Here is a 21,562-nt window from a genome sequence, read left to right on the forward strand (position 1 = left end):
GGGGGGCTGCACAGTGGGTGTGTGTTGTACATCCCCGTGGTATCTGGGGGTCACTTCTGCCTCCACACCAGCTACTCTGCTGTGCTGTTTCTTTGCTAGGATACCAAATGGCCCACAAACAAGTGTACTGTCATAGCTGAGACAGCGGTGGAGAGAAATACTGAAGAGCAGTGAAAGGCAGAGGGGAAGGAAGGGTTTGCCAAGAGTGAGAAGTGCTTGTCAGTGCTCTGCTGAGACGCGTCTGTGCGACTGGCACCTGGGATTTGCTGCCTGAGAGTACATTTCAGTACCACCAAACAAGGCCTCCCAAATTTCCTCGTGTTGTGATATACACATTTATATGCACATGAATAAATTCGGGCCCAAAGAGATTATGGTATTTAAGCTTGCAGAGCAAGTAGGTGGCAAGGTATAAATCTCCAGGAAGCTGATCCATAATGGATATTTCGTTCTTTATCAGATGCAAAATGCTTTAAGGACAATTATTAAGGGAAAGTTTGTGGTGACTAGAGTTTGATTAGTCACTGGAAAATCTGTGAGTTTCTGCATACTCTTCCATGAATCCTTGTGTTATGCGATGATTCACAGCCAGGAGAATTTATGCTTGGAGAAATCTGTGGTGCCTTCCTTGAATGTGCAAGTGTGTGTTGCTCTGTAATACAAGCATGCACATTTCAAGGAGGATTCTGTTGAGGACATAAGATGACTTATTTTTTTTTTGATTACCTAGGAATTTTCTTTTTCATGTGAAGAGGTGACCTGCTTTTGTAAAATGATTTAAACCATCTTTCAATCCCTTAATCTTTGGAAAAGAAAGATCACCTATCTTTTTTGATGTTCTTGCTTTATTGCAAAATACTCAAGAAAAAAAATCTAGTGACCATTGAGTTGTGCAAGCGCACAACAAGAGGTAGGTTTAAAGCATTGGAGGGCCATGTTTAGGAAAAGGTCATGTAATCTATCAGCTGTTAAAGTGCTCTTTCTGTATGTAGACCAAGAGGTTAGGGTATAGGTGAGGTTGAAAGAGAAAAGGGAATAGATGTGTTAGTATTAATTTATTCTGAAAACTTTCTGTTTCTCAGAGGGTGAAATACCTGTGTTTGGAATGGCAGAGATTGAGACCTCTTGTCCATGTAATTGCAAAATTATGAAGCAGAGGAATAAAGGCTACTTAAATTGAGGCTTTTGATGTTAATGATATGCCTCAGTACAACACATAGTAACCATTTTTTTCTTCAGTCCGGACATTTATTAATGCAGTAGGACTATCTTACACCTTTTTTCATTTTTAATAGGAAGGTATGACCAACAATGTGTAACATTTTATTTTATGATTAACATGAACTGCGAATTTCACGTTGTCTCTCTTCTCCTGTTTTTTTTGTCTAATATTTTTCCAGTTTGTAGAACAAAATGGCTATGACCCACTTTTAAAATACATTTGCCATCTCAAATTCATTTAGTGTTACTGATCTTTCATCTAACCTATGAAAAAGAATTAATGATTGTGAAGTTCACTTAAGATTTTCTTCCTGCTGAAAAGAGGAGATTTTACAGAATTTGTCCTCTAGAATATGATTTTTAAAAAACCTCATAAAACCAAGTTGAATTTTCCTGTTTCACACGTATATTAAGAAAGGGAGTGAATGGAGACAAAGAAGTAACTTAGTAAATTCATGTTATATGTAGAATTAGAACCTGTGGGAGCTGCTTTGTTTTTTCTCGATCTGCAAGATTGCACTGTGTGTTTTCAGATTGTGTTACATTGCCAAGCAGAAATCACTAGTTCCTGCAAAATGTTGCACCTGGATATGTAATGATCAAAGCTCACTGGAGAAGGAGTGCATCTGTAATGTAGTCATGTAGATAACAGGACCAGATCAGGCCACATACAATTTACAGGATGAGGTGAAATGCAGGGATGTATAATTTAATGTAATGCCAATCTTCTGTATGTTGCCAGGTGGTACTGCTCTAGCTAACAAGTTTGGTTTTGTTTTTTTTTTTTCAGTGTCTTCATTGTTGTATTTTGTGAATTTTATCCTGCAGCATGCTTTCCCTGAAATTAAATTTTGCTAATTTTGCTTTTAAAATCTTTGCTAAAATAACGTGACAAAGAGAGCAGATTTTGTTTCCGTGCATCCTTTTGGCCGTCAGATATATTGGGAAACTTAAAAAACTAACACCTAGGAGACTATTTGTACAAGTGGCTTACATTCTTAACTGTAGATGAAAGATTTTTTTTTTTTTCCCGCCCCATAGGTTAAAGAGCTAAGTCATTTAATTAGTAGAATTATTAATGCCAATGTGAACTTCCTCTGTGGTGGAAAACGTATTCCTTTCCCTTTAGAGAAGATGGTATAAACATTTACAGCATCTGTACCTTTCTGGGAGAAGTGATGAGTGTCCACATATTCTATTGAGGAGTGTGAAGTGAGTGCTGCTTTTGGCTTGAATGTTAGACTTGACCTTCCTAGTTTCTAGTGGTCACTCTTTTTTTTTTTTTTAATGCTATTAGAATTTCTTTCTGTCTGAATTTCCTTACTGTTTCAGACATAAAGTAATAAATAAACTTAGCTCACATTGAAAACCCCAAATCCATATTCTGTCATTTTCTTTGTTTTGTATTCTGAGTACTGTTAAAAACCAGTATGTCATTGCAAAAGTGAATCCACTTCTTGCTCTTTGTGGAGTATCTTTTGAAAGGAACATGAAAATTCACCTTTTTTCCGTTCTGAAATTGCTGTGTTTCAGTTGTTACCCAGGGGATCTTTGTGTAAGTCTTCAGCTGAGTATTTAGAGCTTGGATTCTGTGGTCAAATGAAAAAATGAAGGTGTGTAGCCTTTAGCTGTTTTCAGATAATTTCTTCCCTTTAGCAGCTCACTTCTGCAATGTTTAATGCTAACTTACAACGACCAGACATCCTGTCATCGCTAGCCAGTGAAATGGGGATGGAATGAACTTCATAGACCTGAGCATTCCTAATGTGATTGATCGAAGTGAATGTGAAGTGTAGGTACTCCAGTACACTTTCCCCAAAGTCAAAGTTTTACATGGCAACATTTTTGTTTTATTTTGTTGCATGGAGTAGAGTGTAAACTTTTATGGGCACATATGTAAATTTTACCCTACTCTTATATCATTTTGTGAAGGTGCCTTTTAATTTTTAATATGAAACCAATAGCCATTTGAGATGTATGGCCCCTTGAATTCAGAGCTCAAACTGTGAAGGGCTGTAATATGTTGTTGCTCTGCTGAGCAGTCCAGTGAGAAGCTATTAATTTAATGGTAACTTGTAGTTACTGTACGTGACAGCTCTGTGTGACCTGATTACTTAAAAACCTGTGGGTTTAAAAGGTGCACTTCTCTAAAGCTTATGTCAGTCACACAGCTAAATCCCCAGAGGAGCCCTTGGAAAGGTAGTCATGTGTGCTTTCTCAAGATGCACCACGCTGTTTCTCATGTTCCATCCTTGTAACTGTGTTTTCAGATGATTTTGTGACTTATCTGTAACGACTTCCTTGGGCCACTGAATGTCTCATTAAATTTCACAGTTTGTATAAGCTGAATTATTTTCCATGCCACATCTGTGCTGTCATGCTGCAGGAGATTTCTGCTTTCATGTGACTTTGTCCTCTGAGAGAAGCCTCACCTTGTTCCCTTTAGAGTTGCATCAGATCTGTGTTTCATTGCTGCTCTGAATAAAACAGGCTGTTAAGACACACCTTGTATAGTTAATCTTTAATTCTGCAAAGTGAGAACAAAGCAATCGTCCTCACTAACCACTGTGAAGTACATTTGCAAAAGGATACTAAAACCTTTCTTCATTCGCTGGGCACTCATTTGCACATAGCCTGTGTTGCAGGGGGCAGTTTCTGCCTTTCTGAAATGAAACCTTCTTTGGAATATTTTGTAATGCAAATTGTTGGGGGGAAAAAAAGGTGGATTCTAAAAACTGTTTCTTAAGTGCAGAATGTTGCTATACATACATACACGTGAAAATGCAAATATATTTGTATAGAGAATGCCCACCCTGTGTCTCGGTCCACAGCACTTGGGTGATAACAGTCCCCTCTCTGAAACTTTGCCAGTAGTTCCCTTTAGCTTTCTTGAGACTGATTGAAAATACTGAATAAATGCTGAAGTAAATATGCTCATGGCCTGATGTCTGACTCTATAAGCCTCCTTTGAATCTCTCTGTAGGGTTTTTCTTCTCCTCTGTTAAGTACGTAACTCTGAGCTCTGATCCAAGCATCGTTTGTGGCCACAAGCACCGAAAGACTCCCGCGTACTTTGAATCAGGAGCCTTATCTTACAAGACTCTCTAGTCCATAATGCCAGTCTCAGGTGAACTTTTACACTGTTTATCAAGACTTTTCTGTCAAGGATACCTTGCTACGTTGACAGCCTCTAAGGTTTTCTGACATATCCCATTTACAGACAATCTGCCTGACTTCCCAGCCTAAAATTACCTGACTTGACTGAGGCTGATCTATGCAAATGTGCCTTCCTACAGTGAACTTACATGGGCACTTCCAGCAAGCGTAAGGTGTTCTGCTGTTGGTGTTGGCTGGTTTTAAGCAGGGTCCGTTCCCTAACCCCGTTGTCTGGGTGCTGAACAGTTGCACTCCCAGCCAGAGGTGGGTGTTGCATGAGCACAAGGGCGGACAGAGGCAGAACTGCTCCCTCTGAACAGCAGTGCTGGCTCTCTGCTTCTGGAATGAGGAGCACAGCGTTGTTGTGTGCAACAATGTCATGTTTTTTGCAGTTCACCTGTTCACATTCTCTACCTGTGCTTACCTTATGTCTTGTCTTCTGCTCAGCTTGCACAGCACCTACTGTAGTGGAATCCAAGTTCTGTTTTACCATCTGCCTCTGTGAGTGTAACTGAAGAAAAGGTAACAGCAATTCATACCTGTGAATGTGTGACTAAATGTGATCGCTGCTGCCAGGTTATTTGAATGGAGATCAGTGGAGATGTGGAGGATCAAAAGTTTATTGTTAAGTTTATGGCAGTAAAGAGCTTTAGCAGGTGCTCTGGAAGGCACTGAGCAATTAATCTGTGCAGTCTTTGGAAAGCAGCTATGTAGTAGTGTAATGATCCATTGAATTAACTGATTTGCTGAACAACGCACAACAGCAGGAGCTGAAGTTCAGCAGCTTCAGGCTCTGAACTGCCACGAATACTGTGCCTCCAGATCAGAGCATGAAACAGGATGGTGATTGAAGGCGCCTTGGAGTCCGGTCTTGTTAAAGAGCCACTTGAGGGAGTTGTCAGAATCAATAGGTGACTGATGAGGCTGCCAAGGAGATCCTTTTAACCCATGGAAATAACCACATGAAAGAGTGGAAGAAATGTGAACTAGTATTGTAGGGTTTTTAGAGTGGCACTAGACTTCAAAACTGTTTGGCTGGGGACTGAACATGTTGGGAGTGTCCTCTTTGTCTTGCTGGGTGTGAGTCAACTTCTCTACAGGGCCTACATTGATTTATGTTTCCTTGGGAAATGCATTAACCTTCTTGCACTGTTTTATGGAAATCTGGCTTGCAAGCATATTGGATTTGATCTGACACTGCAAGCTGTGTATGTCCAGGTCTGGGGTTTTTTCAGGTGTATCAGGCCCCAGGAGTATCTGCCTGAAGCCAGGTCAGGATACGGCTCTGCAATTTGCCCGTGGGATTGAGAAGGAGGAAGGCTCCAGTACTTCAAGGCAGTAAGAAGATAGTGTCTGAGGTGCTGTGCTTGTAGTTCTGGTACAGGCATGAGGTTACATTTTAATTGTTCAGTGACAGATTGTGCTATAAAAAAATTCACAGTAACTGCATAACAGCTAAGTTGGTACAGTTGATTTACTAATCTGAGTCTGAAATGTGTTGCAGCTTTTCCTGGCCTGTTCCTTTCTCGATTCAGTTGGGATCAGCCGTTCTGGACTTAATGGGCATCGTGTGGAGGGTGCCAGGTGACTCCAGCCTACCTGGGGAGACAGCAGAGCTTAGCACGAGACCAGAATTTATGCTTGCTGTGCATGTCTCTCTTTTCCCACTCTGATTTTCTGCCTTGGCTTTTCTTTCAATAATATAGAATAATACATCCTAAACCACACTATAAAATGTCATTAAAATATATGCAGATAGTTTCTATTCATTTTCTGAAACTATAACATGTATCTTTCTGTAAAAATCTAAAGACTGTTTAATAAAACTTGTGCTTTGTTACATCTGTTTCGTATTATTTAAGTAAACATAATGATATCTTGCCAGAATTTTGTAGGATTTATATAATATGTTGCCTGAGAAGTACAGGAATGTAAAATTCAGAATTTGAGGGGGTTTTATATAAATATTCCCCCCTTCCCATTTTGTTCTCTTACTGAACCATTCCTCTGTTTACTGAATGTTTAGCAATTAGGGTATAGTAATCTCTTTTTCAAAGACCAGTTAGAGGAACAATAATGTGGTTACCGGTGTGTAACCTGTGCATACAAAATTCCTTGTGCCTATACGTATATACGTATACGTTCAGGCAGGAGAATGGGATGGTAGGATTGAAAGGTTGTAATGCAGGGAAAAGAGCGTAGTGAGTATATGTAACTGACAGGAGACATTGAGTAAGTTTGTGTGTTTGTTTCAGAGGTCAGTGTGAGGTAAGAGCCACTTGAAATGACAACAGCAATGCAGATTGTGAAATCTTTTATCGCTGCTTATAGCTTATACTTTGAGGGGATCTTCGTGGTGTAGTGTTTCATATGTGCGGATTTCTGGGAGTCTGAAATGAAAGGTATGCCTCACTTTGAAGTTAAAACTCTGTTTTTCATCAGGGATTTGTTGGGTGAAGGGAAAGCAGAAGGGGGGTGACTGGGGTTGCTCTTGCCCATGATTAGAATGAGCCAGCGTGGTGCATAATCCCACACCATTTATTTCAGCCATGCAACCTCCTTCCCTTTCCATTTGGGTACTTTCTATCACTGCATCCTGATTCTTTTCTGCTGATATTAATGTGAATTGGTGGGCTTAGATCGTCTTTCTCAGATGGTGGCGTTTTGGGATGGATATCTGGGTACACCACTAGGGATCTAAGTGAAACCCTGGATGGTGAGGGCATCAGAGTCATCATGAATTTATTTTAGAAGTTTGCATGTAAATTTAGGGGCCTTGGCCAATCAGATATGCAGATCTTAGGAGACGTTTCATGCTTTGAGAGGGTAGCTGGGACACGGAAAAGCTCTATCTTGAAGATAATTATGCTTGGAAAAGTAAGTTTAAGAAAGATGCTTGTGTGCTTTGATTAGTTTAAGTTAACTTTTGAGGTGCCGTTTTCCCAAGGTAAGTTTTGTAATGACTTGGAGAAAGGACTGAGATGCTTTGCAAAGAATAAGAAATTCCCAGGTGAATGAATGTTTCATTTTTAGGGTTTTATTGATGAGCTTCCTTGCTTGTCTCATTCCTTTCTGTGTTGGCATCATAGAAACCCAGCATTACACAGGCTGAAGCTTTAACCAGTGTTCAACTCCCCCTCCGCTGGCAGCAGAGTTGCTTATTCATAGTGTTCTTAACTGTCGTCCTTTACTGATGAGGTGCTCATTTAGAACAGGGGGTTCATATTGCAGCGTTCTTAAATGCATGGACAGAAACCCTCAGCTATTTTCCTTGGATCTTGCTAGGTCTGATAAACACATTTCAAGAGCAGCCATGAAATGTTTTTCTTCACTCTTCGTCCTGTAGCTCATAACTCAAGACTGTCCAGAGTAGGAAGAGCTGTTTATTTGTCTGGTCCACAGGCAGAACAAAACCACTTCCTCAGTTTTCTAATATGTATCTTATCTTGAGAGTGCACATATTTCTATTTCAGTGCTGTCTCACTACTGTTATGCAGGCCGTGTAGCAGGGGTTTGATAAAAAGGGAGCTGACTTGAGAAAGTATGTGCTTGTGCAGCGTTCCCGTTCTGTGCTCTAATACGTACCTGTGTTCTGTAGAAAGCGGCAAGTTGAAAGTGATACAACAGGTTATGTTAAATGACAGAGATCTCTTTGGAGTTGACCAGGAAGAAGCTCACAAACGTTTTAATTATTAGGCTGGATTTTCTCTTTATATTCCTACTTGAATATTTTTCTTACAAGTGCTAGTGACTCTACCAGCTGACTAGCTGACAAGGTTAGCTGACTATCTAAGATCTGATGCATAATTTTTTAGGTGGATAACTTAGAAGTTGTATCTTTTCTTTTTTGTCTCTGAACAGTTGTCATGGCAATTGGAAATTTCTTGCTTGGAGTAAATGCCATTTGTAAAGTAGTGTCTTCTGTAACCCAAAGGAGCTATGTGTATACACTTTGTCCATGGATAGTCAGTGATAGTGAAAGGATAAAAATATGACAAAGTTATTTTTCTTCTTTTGGTCCTTCTCTGCTGTTGTCTGTTAGTCAGTAATATATTTAGTTTTGGATTCGTGGATTGCAAGCTGGTGCAATTTGCATTTCTTGCCAAATACATGTAAATTTATATAGATAGATATTTTATGTATGTATGCATGCTTTGAGTTGTTCATGTTATTGTTTCAGGCTCTGCTGGAACGTAAGTGCAGTTGTACTGACTGAATGTTGTTTCCTTTCAGTGGATCTGATGGAAATAAAAGAAATTCGCCCAGGAAAGAATTCAAAGGACTTTGAGCGTTGCAAAGCAAAGCAAAGAGAAGAACACTGCTTTACTATTTTTTATGGTACCCAGTTTGTCCTCAACACCTTAAGCTTAGCAGGTACTTTTTTCTTCTTTGTTTCTTCTTTAAACCTACTGATCGAACAAGTCAAATACATTGATGGAACAGTAGCGCAAAGAATACTGCGGTTTTGACTTCTGCATTTCAGGAGTGCACCAGATCTTTAAAATCTGGAGATAAACGTTTTACTCAGCCCTTTGTGTCTGTGAACTGCTGCATTTGTAATGTTTTGCTTTCAAATAGTGTATTGTGTGAGTGTAGTTTCTGATTTGCTCAATCATTTCTAGCAAGGTAGACTTTTGCTCGTTAAATATCTCTAGTAAGGTTTTCAACACTGAAGAGCAGAGATCACATTGTCCTCTTTAAAGGCAGCAAAAGATTTGCTATTGTCTTCAGTGTGGCCAGAGTATTGCCCTGGCATTTTTAGTCTGGCCAAAATGATTCTGGAAAAAGTAGCCATAAAGAATTAGACTACAGCTGTATCACAGAAACTTTCTTATCACCTATGAGCAATTACAGACTAATTTGGAAAAATGGAGTTCCAGTTTGGCTATGTGTGTGCACATCACCTGGTAATACTAAACCTTTTCTAAAGAAGTACTAGGGGACCATAGATCAATTGGAGGGTGATAAATTGAAAAGAGATCTGTGTGAAACAAGGAAGTTGTATCCTTTATCCGTGGAAAGGTTTGGAGCACTTCTTATTTCAGGTGAGATTATCCAGGGTTGCAGAACCAAAGATTTTGAAATGAAAAGGGATATACATTCTTACAGAGCAGGCTGAATGCCATTTCTAACTAGTGTGGTTCACAAAGAGATTTCTCTTCTAAAAGTTTGTGATGGATCCTTGGTTTAGAATAATACAGACTATTTATTTGCAGTGGTAGTTCCCTCTGTCCTGTGCAGTAACACACTTGTCCATTTAAATAATTGAATTCACTGCAAAATCTTAATGGGAGAAAAGAGGAGTGCTTTGTAAGCATTTTAACGCTAACAGTAGCTTTCTTTTTTTTTAAAAAGCAATTAATTGCTTATAGATTGCAGTACTAGAAGACACTTTTCTTTTGCAGTCTGATGCACTGGAAATTAAAGACTGCTTGTGACTAATCCATTGTTACAGGCTTTAACTTTAAATAACTGTTACTGTTGTTGGATGAAGTCTGTGAAAATATTGAGTAAGTGGCTGTGCTTAAGGGCAGCTGTGCCAGGTACTTCAGATTGATTTCCTCTGACAACCCCCCTGTCCCACCTCCACAGCAGTTCTCAAAACCAGGTCTCTGCCAATACTTTGAAAACACTCAGTACCATGAGATATGTTGTTGCAATTCTGACCTGCAGAACAACATGATACAACTTTCAGTTAAGGGGGAAATCCTTTTCCTTGTTAAAGTGCTTTGTTGTGGTTTCTTAAAACAACATAAAATAATTGTTACTTAAAGGCAATGGTAGCTATCATAAAGGGCAGAATTGTCTTGGGAGAAGAATTGGTTTGGCAGTGGTAGTGGGTGTTCTTTCTGAAATTGTAACTAATTGAAAAACATTTCCATGTGGAGCTGGGGCTGGGCTCTAGCTTCATCCTTGAGGGGTGAAGTATTATTTGAAAGTATGTTTAAATAAAATGTAATCTTCTTCTTTTGAGAAGCTGTTTTGCTTTGAAGGCAGTTAAAAGAATTTGCATAGATTAGAGCTCCTGTGTGAAAATAATTTTTCAGAACTGGTTTAACTGAAGAATGCCTTCATGAAATTTCAGAACCAGCATGCTAAAGTAAATGGAGTTTGCCCAACTGAAGGCTGCAATGATAGCATCTCATCCAAGGCCCAAAAAATTAGTTTCAGCTTAACCTGTATTCCCCAGCGAAGGCTGTAGTCAGCACACAGTTCATCATCTTTCTTCTATTGGGTTGAAGCATTACCAAATGCAATCATGTTAAATGATGTGGAGGACTCTTCTGGTTTGGGAAACTGAAGGGCAAACTACATTTAAAACAAAACAAGACAGTGATAAACCAATTTGTAAGGTTGGGAGGAAGATGTACCTGGCTTCTAGTGTTAGGGGAGTTTAGACCTTTTTTTAAGTTAATTTGTATTAAAATATGTTCTATATAAGCTACACCGGTTTTGTCCATTGCTCCCTTCCTGTTCCTCTTGCCTAAGTCTAGTCTGGAACATTCTGTTTAGAGGCATGATTAGGACAGACAGGAGGTGGTTATGTCCATCAAAAGCCAGTGCTTTACAATTTTTTTGTAGGTTGCTTGGAATATAATGAACTAGCTTTATGCTATAACACAGAGTTCTGTTGTCTGTGCATTTCAAGTTGCTCTGGATCTAGGTCCCTGGGCTTTTGCCACTTTGGAGATCGAAGGTAAGAAAATGAGTTTTGATTGTGTTACTACAGGAGCTCAGCAGTAGTTTCATAGTCTTTCTGCTGAGATATTGGAACTTGCCAACCCTGATAAGCAGACTTCTAAAAGGAGGTATTTTTTGACAGAGCTTCCAGAATTAACCCTCTGACCCCCACATTTATGCTCTTTTTTATTAGGCAACATGAAGCTATGCAATGAGATTTAGCAAACAGAAAGGTTAATCAGTAGCTTTGTACACTAGGGTTTATCTAAACATTACAAGTTATATCTTGGTTTTGTGTTGATTTTGTTCTGACATTTCTCATAGCATATTGTTTTTTTCAGCTGACTCTAAAGATGATGCTGATAAATGGTTGTGTGGCTTGAATATCTTGTATCAAGAGGTCATGAGTGCACCCACACCCGCAATCACAGAGAGGTATGTGGATGTATTTTGACTTTGTGAGACTTCACGTTTCCTTGGAATTGAAAGTGGAAAATCTGAAAGAATTTTTAAGGTGCATCAAGTGGTGCCTGCCAGTTACCTTAAGAACAACTACTCTTCAGTTAATGTATGATACAGAAAGCTCATGTGGATATTCTCTGTGTCTATTTTGCTCTATACATGTTCTAGAATTGCACTCTGCTGTGTCCACCACTGTGGACTTGCAATTTACCTTGTTCTGTATACCAAAAAAACGAAGAAATATCTTCATGACATCACAAGAACATCTGGTGTAAGTGTGTGTTGACTTGTTGGAAAAATGTCTTATGTAATCATGGTAGGCTTGCTATAGTAGATGCCCATGTGTCCTGTGTTCCAGCAATTCCGAGGTGTGCTTTTGCGGTTTCTCCTCTTTGCATTGTATGGCAATGTCATCAGCTGACTCAGAGAGTCAGGCTGAAAATTAAGTTTTAAGGATTACTTTTTAGCAGCCAGCCGTATGATGGTGAAACTGCACCCTTAATGCTTTTGAGGATGTTGCACGTGAAACTACTCATGCTCAGAATGCCAGTTTTGTTGACAAGCTTTTAACACTGTCTCTGTACCCGATTGCTTTTCATCACTGCTGACATTTTTGTTTGTGGTCACTGCTGTTACCTGTTGTGAGGATGTACCCTGTCCTTGCTTGCCACCTGACCAAACTGTGGCTGTGACATTGATGTTGTCTTCACCTACTTGCTGTTCCAGCTGGGGAGAAAGTATTCTTATCTGTTGTATGGTGTATGGTATTGTGGCGACCTGTTGTACAAAGTGCTGCTGGGTTCCAGGCTATTTTGTGCAGCAGAGTGATTTCTGTGGAGACTGAGGATAAGCTTAATAATACATGCTGTGTTCATCCGTTCGATCAAAATTTTGTGTGTGTGTATATTTACTATTAATGCTGCTAATAGTGTTTTGCTGTGCACCTAAAACTGACATGCACTCTAATGAGGATTTTCTTTAGAATTCTCTAAGCCCCTCTCCCTCACACCTAATTTTTAACTTTTATGTGTCTAACAGATCTTTGAGCCAGCAGCCTCAGCTGGCATAAATCATTGACTTGATGGAGTTGCTCTAGTTTCAATTAGCTTAAGTTTTGGCTCGCTTTATCCACTTATATTTTTACAGCTTCTGTTTGCTTATTCTTTTCTGTCCTGCCCGCCCTTCCCCTTCCTGTGTTGTTTATGTGGCTTTAAAATGCAGTATTAGGCAGCAGAAAAGTATATAGTTACAAATATTGTTATAAAACTGGCTGAATCCTTAGATGCTGCACTGGAAATGGTTTTGCTTTATTAAGAGAGAAGTATCTTATGACTTTTAAATACTTCTGTTTAATTTCATCTATGGATTTTGATATTTCATTGGCTGTGTTTTCTTTATAATTCTTAGATGAAACCTTTTTTTTCTTCTTTTTTCCCCTCTTTCCCCAAGCTGGCTGAGAAAGCAGATCTATTCTGTTGATCAAACGAGAAGAAATAGGTAAGAACTCTCTCTTTGTTCTGTTTGTTTTTAGTGAACTTTTGTTGCAGATTCTAACACGGAATGAAAAGAAATAAATGCTTCTCTGTCAAAGATGTGAAGTATGAGACCCCTGAAAATAACACGTCCTCCTGCTTTAACGACTTGAGTTTTGCCTTTTGTTAAACACAGCATGTTCATAGCACTCACTCATGTTCGTGTATGTGGTATAATGAGGAAGCAAATGATGAAAAAAAAATAATTTTGCTTTTAGCCTAGAATTACCCTGCCAGAATGAGGAAAGGGAGTTGTCTTCTCCCAGTCTTACTGTAGAGATTCAGCTCAGCTGTGCAGGTATGTCAGGTTACTTGCTTTATAGAGTTTTTTGCCCTTTCATAGCCAAGTTGGAGCCCAGCAGCTTGGGCTGTATAACCTGCTGTGAGCTTTCCTATGCAGCTATGCCACCAGTTCTTCCTTCATTGCTGAAGTGTGTTTGCATTGGAGTGACTACACTCTAATATAGACAGTCTAGAACCAGTTTTAAAAGCTTGTTTGGGCATTTGTAACAATGAAGCTGCATAAGCAAAGTTCAACATGGACTGCTAAAGATCCACGGCAGATGTTTAAGTGATTAGCCTTCCCTTGTTCTGTCCTGATGGGGCCTGAACATGGCTAGTATGTGTGGTATCTAGTTTGAAACAAGTCATAGCAGCAGTGTCAGATCTATCCAGAGATAGGGTTGTCCCAGCAATAACATGAATTCTTTCCTGCAGGAGACAGAGCCTTGAGGAGAACAGAACAGTAAGAGGAAGAGGAGATAACAGATACCTGAGGATATTAGGGGAGAGGAGGAGGAGGACTACTGGTATATCAGGGTAGTACTGTGTGAAAGAGCTACTTAAACAGTGGGAAACAGAAGGTACTCTTGAGGACAGATATAGAAGGAAACCAAGTTAGTGGTTGGGAATAAGGGCAAAAATTTTTTTTTTTTTTGGCCTGGCTACCTGCGTTTGTCCCTTTGCCACATAATCGAATAGACCAAAGCTGAAGAATCACCTCTGACCTGGTGCTTCTCATGTGAAAGAACTCCCATGGGTTGTAGCTCCCAGTGTGCTGTGTAGCTTTGTATGTTTGAGTTTCAGTAGCTCATTTCAAGTCCGTGTGTGATGTGGGTTTGTAGCTTCTGCACAACAAAGGAGACTTTTTTTTTTTAATGAATTCAGCTGCATACCTCTCCTTAGAGTTGCCAGAAATCATGCGACACTGAGGAGAATGTTAACCCCTCCTCCCCCATGTCTGTTACTTTACCACGATTTTGCTCTTTGTCTGGAACATTCATTTTGTTCTGAGGTGTAATTCAGTGTAGAAAAATACATGCGTTTCCTCTCATTTAGGCCTTTTCCTAAAAGCAAAATAAAGCGTGGTGTTTCATTGTGTGAATGAGACTGTGTTATTGCAGGAAATAACACCGTTCTGCAGACAGCCTGTGGCATTGTGCAGCTGGCTTCAGTGTGAGCTGAGATGCCATCTCAAAATGGTGTTTCCTAAGCTGGCCAGAGCGGTGAAGGGGAAAGTACCATCCTTTACTGGATATTGGCTTACACCTCCTGATGTATTTTGAAAAGTTAGCCCTACAATGGGGATATGTTGTGGGGATCATGAAACAAAAGCAAATGTTAGGGTAGAGAAGCTGTGGCTGACAGTATATGTCTGCTGAAAAGGTATCGTTTGTTGCTTTAGGGTTGTTTCATCGCTACAAGGAATCACTGCAAGTCTGGTTGGGATCAAGGGGACTTGCACTGTGGAGAGGGCAGTTTTTTGTTCTCTTAATAGATGATTCATGCTTTTAGAAAAATTCAGGAAAGGAGTCTGGACTGAGTTTCATTGTGTTTAGTGTTGCAGTTCCTAGGGAGGTTAATTGTAAAGGTTAGGCTTCCAGGCAAGTCCTGTTTCACAGGTTGAGTTTTTCCCAGTGGTAATGAAGTCCCAGCTCTTTGTTTTGGCTTGCACTTGTCTGGCCAGAGGAAATTGCTTTTGCTTGGTGTTTAGGGTACAAACGGAGTGCTCGTTCTTGCTCCTAAAAGAAGTGTTTTTTTCCAGAGGTCTGGCGACAGGGCGGAAAGCCAGGAATTTCCTGAGTTCTAATCTGGCTTTGGCACGGATTTTGGATAAGTTCTTTCTTGCTTTGCCTCTTTCCCTCTCTATACAATGGAGATGAGAATATCTCACAGGGCAGCTGCTTGTATGGACGCTGCAGAATAGAAGTGTTACTTTGGTCTAGGTGCTAATTATTTTTGTTGCTTTCAAGTGACTCTGTTCTGACCCTGTGTTTGCAGAGAGTTAATGGCGTATGAATTGCACTGTAGGTCGTGACAGAGTACCTTAGCCTTGTTTTCTTGGGTACTGTTGGTATTGCATTAATGTTTTGTGGGCATTGGCAGTAGGACCCATGGGTGTTGTACCTGTGTTCTCTTGACTCTTCCACGCTTCCTTTTGCTGCCATGGGTTCCTCTTATCTTCCACTGTAGGACTTGTCCCTGTGCCCTTCACATGTCCTGCTGTAACGCTGTGTCTTTCTCATTGACACCTCACATCAGTGCCTACCCAGAGTACCCACCCAGAGTTTGAGGCTCTGTCCTAGAACATGGGACCTAGTTTCTGTTCTTTGCTACGCAAAGACAAGTTGAATAGCAGGTGGCTGAAATTGAGCTACAGCAGATGGCTGAGTTGGTGTACCAGCTTGGTGTTGCTGAATGGATGAAGTCTCACTCTTTCCTTTTCCTCTACCATCTCTACATGCTGCTAATCAGGCACTCCAGCCCCTTTTCTTATTCTGGCTATGATGCTGATCTGGACATGGGGTGAACTGGGTGAGCTCATGAAGCTAGTGGAAAACTTTTCTATCTCACACTTGGCCCCACATCATTTTCTGCTGGCCTAGGAAGTTGAATCAGGTTAGCAGAAGGTTTGATGAGCATCACAGCTGGCCTATGGAAGCATGTAACAACAGGAGAATGGAGTGGGGCACAAAGAGAGGAGTTGGGGTTGCTTCTTGTAACAGCAGTAAGCTGTTAGATTGGCTCACCTGTACCTATGGCACATTTAAAGCATTTGGACACCAAGCTCCTTGAGAAATCACACCTCTCTGCTCATACAGGAGTTATAGTAGCATTCACCTACCTTCTATTTCCGTTTTGATGATAAGCATAGTAAATATTGTGAGCTGCTCTGAGCTTGCAGTGAAGGATGCTGTGGCAGTGGCAGCTAGGAGATGGATAAAAGCTGAGGCTGATGAGAAGACTGGAAGATATGAAGGTAATTGAGGTTTTTGGAATAAGCTATTCACAGGTTTGTTTTGAAATAAGCTATTCACAAAGTCTTCCTTCAGCAAAAGTAGTTTGATGTATACATCATACATGATTTGATGTATGGCCAGAAAGTATGTGTGGCCAGAAAGTGTTGCAGCAATTAATAAATTTAGCTTTGTACATAGGTGTTGCTTAAATACATGGTGTATGTAAGCACTGTGTTGCTTAAAATCTGAAATACATATGTCTTATTTGAAAGGTCTTGCTGTTATCTAGTAAACTTTGTTTTTTGAAGTGTTGCTGGTGTATCGCTGGACATTCTGAAACTCTGTAAAAAGGGTCAGAGGTCTGTGTAAATGGATGTGGAAGGCAGTCCTCTCTGGGGAGACCTGGTTGTGAGAAGAGGACGAGGTCATATTCAGATGTTGCAGAAGGGGAGAGTCTTGCTGCTGTGAATCAATTTTACCATCCAAGTGAATAACAGCTGGAGAAAAAGGTTATAATCATAATGAAAAATGGAGTTTTTTATTTTCTGTTTCTGCTCATCTGTTTGGTATATCCTTTGTATAATATTTTCTATGTCTATATTCCAGTTTCAGTGGGACTGGAACAACAGAAGAAAGGCTGTAGTTCATCTGACCATGTGTAAACATTTACATTTGAGCTGATCATCTAGATCTGATTAATTGTTGATGGAGAGAAATGGGTGTCTCAGCAGCATGGTTCTTTTCATCCTAATATGGATGCCCAGATTAGTTGAAGTGCCTATTTCTCCCCACTAACTAGAAAAGGTATCTAGCTTGCTCACATGTAGGTGTTACGTTTATAGAAGTTTACAGTTATGTGAGAAGAGCCCTACCCAAAATGTTTCAATAGTCACGTTTTTGTGTTGATAGAAAATATATTAGTAGTTGACTAGATACAGCAGAACTGTGGGGTTTTTGCTATCTTTTTTCTTTCTTCTCTTTTTTCCAGTATCAGTCTTAGAGAGATGAAAACTGTCCTTCCCCAAGTAAACTTCAAAGTGAACAGCATGAAGTTCTTGAAGGATAAGTTTGCGGTAATTACCTGATAACTTATATCTGTTTGGTGTTGTTATTTCTTCTCAGGATACTGCCTATATTTTTGCTTCTTACTGTGTACAGTTAAATAAATTATATCGGTTAATTTCTCGGTTTGGCTTTGCCTTTATCTAAGGCTATGAGAAAATAGAGGCATAAGTGTTCCTTCTTTTCATTGTACGGTTGACCAAAGCCAACATTGGGTTTTGAGCTCTGGTGCTGATACTGTGCAAGTGCATTGGAAGCTGTTTTAAGATAAAATGAATATATAAGAAAAAGACTTTTTTTGCAATATGATCAAGTGATAACCTCTTCATCCAACTTGTGCTAATATTAATAACTTCTGAAGGTCTTTTCTATTCCTACAGGAATTTTAAATGTCCCCACCTTTTCCTGCTTTCCAACTCTCCATCCTTAAAGCATACGTTCTTGGGTCTGTTGCTCCAGCTAACAATGACTGAATGAGGCACTACTTCACTCCCAGTAACGTAGTGGAAATGGAGTCAGGGTACAAAATGCAAGGCCAAAGATGTGGGCTAGGAGCACTATGTCACAAACCAAGAATCTGTTTACTTTTTTGTATTCTTAAAAGAATAAATGAATTTTAAAAAAATCCCAAGTGGTTAAAACAAATGGAGTAGAACAGAACGTATGAGAGGGTGGCAGCTGGAGTAAGAGTAATCTGCTGTGCGAATACAGTTCAGGGAATTCTAAATTTACTGCATGCTACTTTCTATTGTAGGAAATAGGTGCTTACAAGGAAGAGCTTAGTTTTGAACAATTTCATTTGTTCTACAAGAAAATCATGTTTGAACAACAGAAATCGGTAAGCTTTTTCGTAAGTAGTCTTTGTACTGTTAAACTGCTTGATCAGAATAGAGTGAATGCTGATCTTTTTGTTTGTTACTAATTTTCTTTTTTTCCCCATTCTGGTAACAGAAAAAGGATATAGTGGTGTACTGGATGTGTAGCTAACAGTCACCATCAGCAATCGGCTTAAGATGATGGTTAAGTCATTCATGTTGCTTCTTGTGTGTTGGTAGTAGAGATATGCACAGATATAATGGGGTCTCTAGGAAGAACTTTTCTTGTGAGTTTGTTCAGGATGTGGAATGTGTTTTCATTAGGCTTGGTTGATCTCTGTACTGATAGGAGCAAGGTTTCTCCATACTTGTATTTATCTTTTATCGCCAAGAACATTCTGTAAATCATGGGATGTATCCTGAGCATCAAATAGCAGCTATTATTCTCATCGTCTCTCATGCTTGGAGATTACCAGTGGTGAGTCTATTACAAGAGGGGCATCAGACAGTCCTTGGGAGACATGAATGCAGTGGAATTACATTTTAACTAATTTATATGGGCAACTGCCTGACTACTGTTTCCATGTATTTATTGCATAGATTCATGAAGTTGGTGGAAACTTCATACATTTAGTGACTCTGAAAGTTAGGAACCCTTTAAAACTGTGTGAAAACACATAATTTGAAGTTACTTGCATAAACGGCTTTGTTGATGATGTGCTTATTGTTGATTGAACTTGCAGTTGCTAAAATAGAAACTTGAATACTGAAAGTCAGTGCTGTTTCATATGGCCATAGAGCTTTCTTGTGCTCTTTAAAAGTGATGCTGAAATTATTGTGAAGTAATAAAGAATCTCCATTTACTGACAGGGTTTTAATTTTGGCCATGGAAGTCTAGTTAATTAGCTTGAGCAGAAAGTCAAAGCGTAAAACACAGGGTAAGGAGGCGATCTGACTTCCTTAAACCCTTGTTATCGCCCCTTGTGGATCATTTCAGAGAAACTCCTCAGTTTGCTCAACAACTGCTTTGGGTCAGTTGATAAGTTTCCTGTGATCTGTAACTATGCTGTGCCAAGCTGGAAGCAATTTAGGTTTTATATTCACATGAATAAATGTGATGGATGATATGTAATTTCAGTTTTTCTGGGATAGCAAACAATAAAAGCTCCCCAGAAACCTGACTGATTGTGTGTATAAGGTGCCTTATCAATAGCAAGTGTTTTGCCTGAGAATTGCATGTGTTCATACTGAAAGGCCTGAAGTGCACTTGCCAGCCTTGGCAGTATGTTTTTTCTTATGTGTTTAATTCAAAATGTGTCTTGCCAACTTGTGTGCAGCTGCTCTAGAGCAGAAATGCATATATTTCCCCTTCCCAAACCAGTGGATGTTATTAGATGGAATTAGATAGAAAATTCCATATTCTTTTATTATTTATCTTTTCCTTCTTTTTATTTTCAAGATTCTTGATGAATTCAAAAAGGATTCCTCTGTGTTCATTCTTGGGTGAGACTCTTCATTTTTATTATTTTTCCATATTTCCATGTGATTGTAGTGCTGCAGGATTGTTTTTTAATTACATCACTGTTATTTTGTTCTGATGCTTTAGTAAGTGAGAAGAAATGATACACCTTTTTGCATTCACAAAGGTGAATTTATCCTGGAAATAAGTTGTGAATATAATTTGGTAAATGTTTTTTACCTTCTGACTACAAAAATGGTAGGGACTTGAACAAGCAAATTTGCCTATCCTCTGATTTTACTAAGAGCTGAACAGGACTATTGAAGGCTAATTTGATGGAGAAATTTTAACTTCAGTCTGGAGAGTGGTGTGGTGCACAGGCTTTACCTAGACTTAAGCAGAAGGCTGATAGCAGCAGTTTCTGGATCTTTCACTTGAGGGACTTGAAAATTTAGGAAAGAAGTGTACAGCATGAGAAGGGAGGTCACAGGCATTGCTTACATTTTGACTGTGGATTAAACTGGTTTATCTTGGTTTGACTATTACACTAACAGATTAAGGAAGTTACTTTAAAAGTTTGCTCTGAGTGTACTGTGTATTTCCTTAGTCCTTGGTTATGTCATATGAATTAAACTTTGTGAGACTGCTTAAAAGCACAAATTTGTCAAGGATGGGTAGGTTATAAATACCTTATTGGTACCAGATGATGCGACATTTGTGTCCTTCAAAAGAGAATGCAGTTGTACTTCTTTTTCTTGGTGCAGCTGCATCTTGCCTCCTTTTTCAGGAGGTTTTGATCTAGCACAGTAGATCACCTGAATAATACATGGAAGGAGTTATTTGTGGAAGGGTGGCTCTATGATAATTTAAAAGAATAGTGTCTGTTGCCTCAACTAAACTTAACACCCCTGTCAAGTGAATGCTGCTCACTTGCTACAAAACAATGAGCAGAGATTTGGTACTTTTCACAAACACTGCGAAAAAATACATCAGGAATCCAGGAGGCTTTATTTAAAGGCTGAAAAGTAGTTAGATAATACAGTATTACAAGCCTAATCTAAATTCCATGGAAATTATAAAAAGTTTCTTGGTGGTGGCAGCACTTCTATACTGTAAATCCAAGATACAAATCCATGTCATTTTCTGCCAGAACATCTGATGACACTTGCTCTGTTATTTCTTTAGCTTCACTTTCTCCTTCTTTTTTTTTTTTTAAGAAATACTGACCGTCCAGATGCTTCAGCAGTTCATCTTCATGACTTTCAGAGATTCCTGCTACATGAGCAGCAGGTAGGAAGGTTGCAGAAATTTTGAGTTCTTTTTCTTGAGATTGTCTCACAGAATTCTATGCTCATTAAAAAAAAGGTGATAGAATATGATTGATGTCAGCTGTGTTATTAGGCCTTGGAAAGATTTCTCCTTATTAGTTGCCATTGAAGTTCACAAGAACTATTATTTTTCATCTACGTGCACCAGAGGAAGAGAGGGAGGACAAAGTAAATAAGGTTTTAACAGGTCTCCATTTAGTCATGTAGATAAAGAGACAAGATTAGAAATAAACACTGGATGTATGTCAAAGATGATAGCCTAGCCTAGTTACAGCTGTCATCATAGGTACATCTGGGGTAATGCCTTGGCCATGGCCCCGTTTTAGTAGCTCTTACATAAAAAGCTGAGCTGACTGCCTGCATTTGAGTCAAAGGTAATTTTTTACTGAATGGAGCCAGTTTGATGTCCCATACCAGCAAGCAGATAAGGATGGGGGCAGGAGTTGGAACTGTGTCGTCATGGTCTTCTATAATGTTATTTAGCACAGACACCATGGGGAAAAAATTGTATGCTATTTGCTAGGCGCTGCTAAGCTCCAGGTTTGCAAATACAATTGAGACCTACACTTCTTGTAGAAGTGTGCTACTTTTTTTTCTCCCTATTTCA

The 21,562-nt window shown here is 39.4% G+C and overlaps 1 protein-coding gene across 1 annotated transcript in view; it reads left to right on the forward strand.

Annotated features, from left to right (window-relative positions):
- The window catches only part of PLCG2 (phospholipase C gamma 2), a 63,111-nt gene that overhangs the window by 11,779 nt on the left and 29,770 nt on the right, over positions 1 to 21,562 (forward strand). The window contains exons 3-9 of the mRNA XM_068411117.1: positions 8,611 to 8,751; positions 11,400 to 11,493; positions 12,970 to 13,017; positions 17,280 to 17,364; positions 18,108 to 18,191; positions 19,628 to 19,671; positions 20,845 to 20,917. Coding sequence (XP_068267218.1) covers positions 8,611 to 8,751; positions 11,400 to 11,493; positions 12,970 to 13,017; positions 17,280 to 17,364; positions 18,108 to 18,191; positions 19,628 to 19,671; positions 20,845 to 20,917 — 569 coding nt within the window. The remainder of the gene's footprint in view (positions 1 to 8,610; positions 8,752 to 11,399; positions 11,494 to 12,969; positions 13,018 to 17,279; positions 17,365 to 18,107; positions 18,192 to 19,627; positions 19,672 to 20,844; positions 20,918 to 21,562) is intronic.

Source organism: Nyctibius grandis, chromosome 12, assembly GCF_013368605.1.
Source record: "Nyctibius grandis isolate bNycGra1 chromosome 12, bNycGra1.pri, whole genome shotgun sequence".
Taxonomy (NCBI): Eukaryota; Metazoa; Chordata; class Aves; order Nyctibiiformes; family Nyctibiidae; genus Nyctibius; species Nyctibius grandis.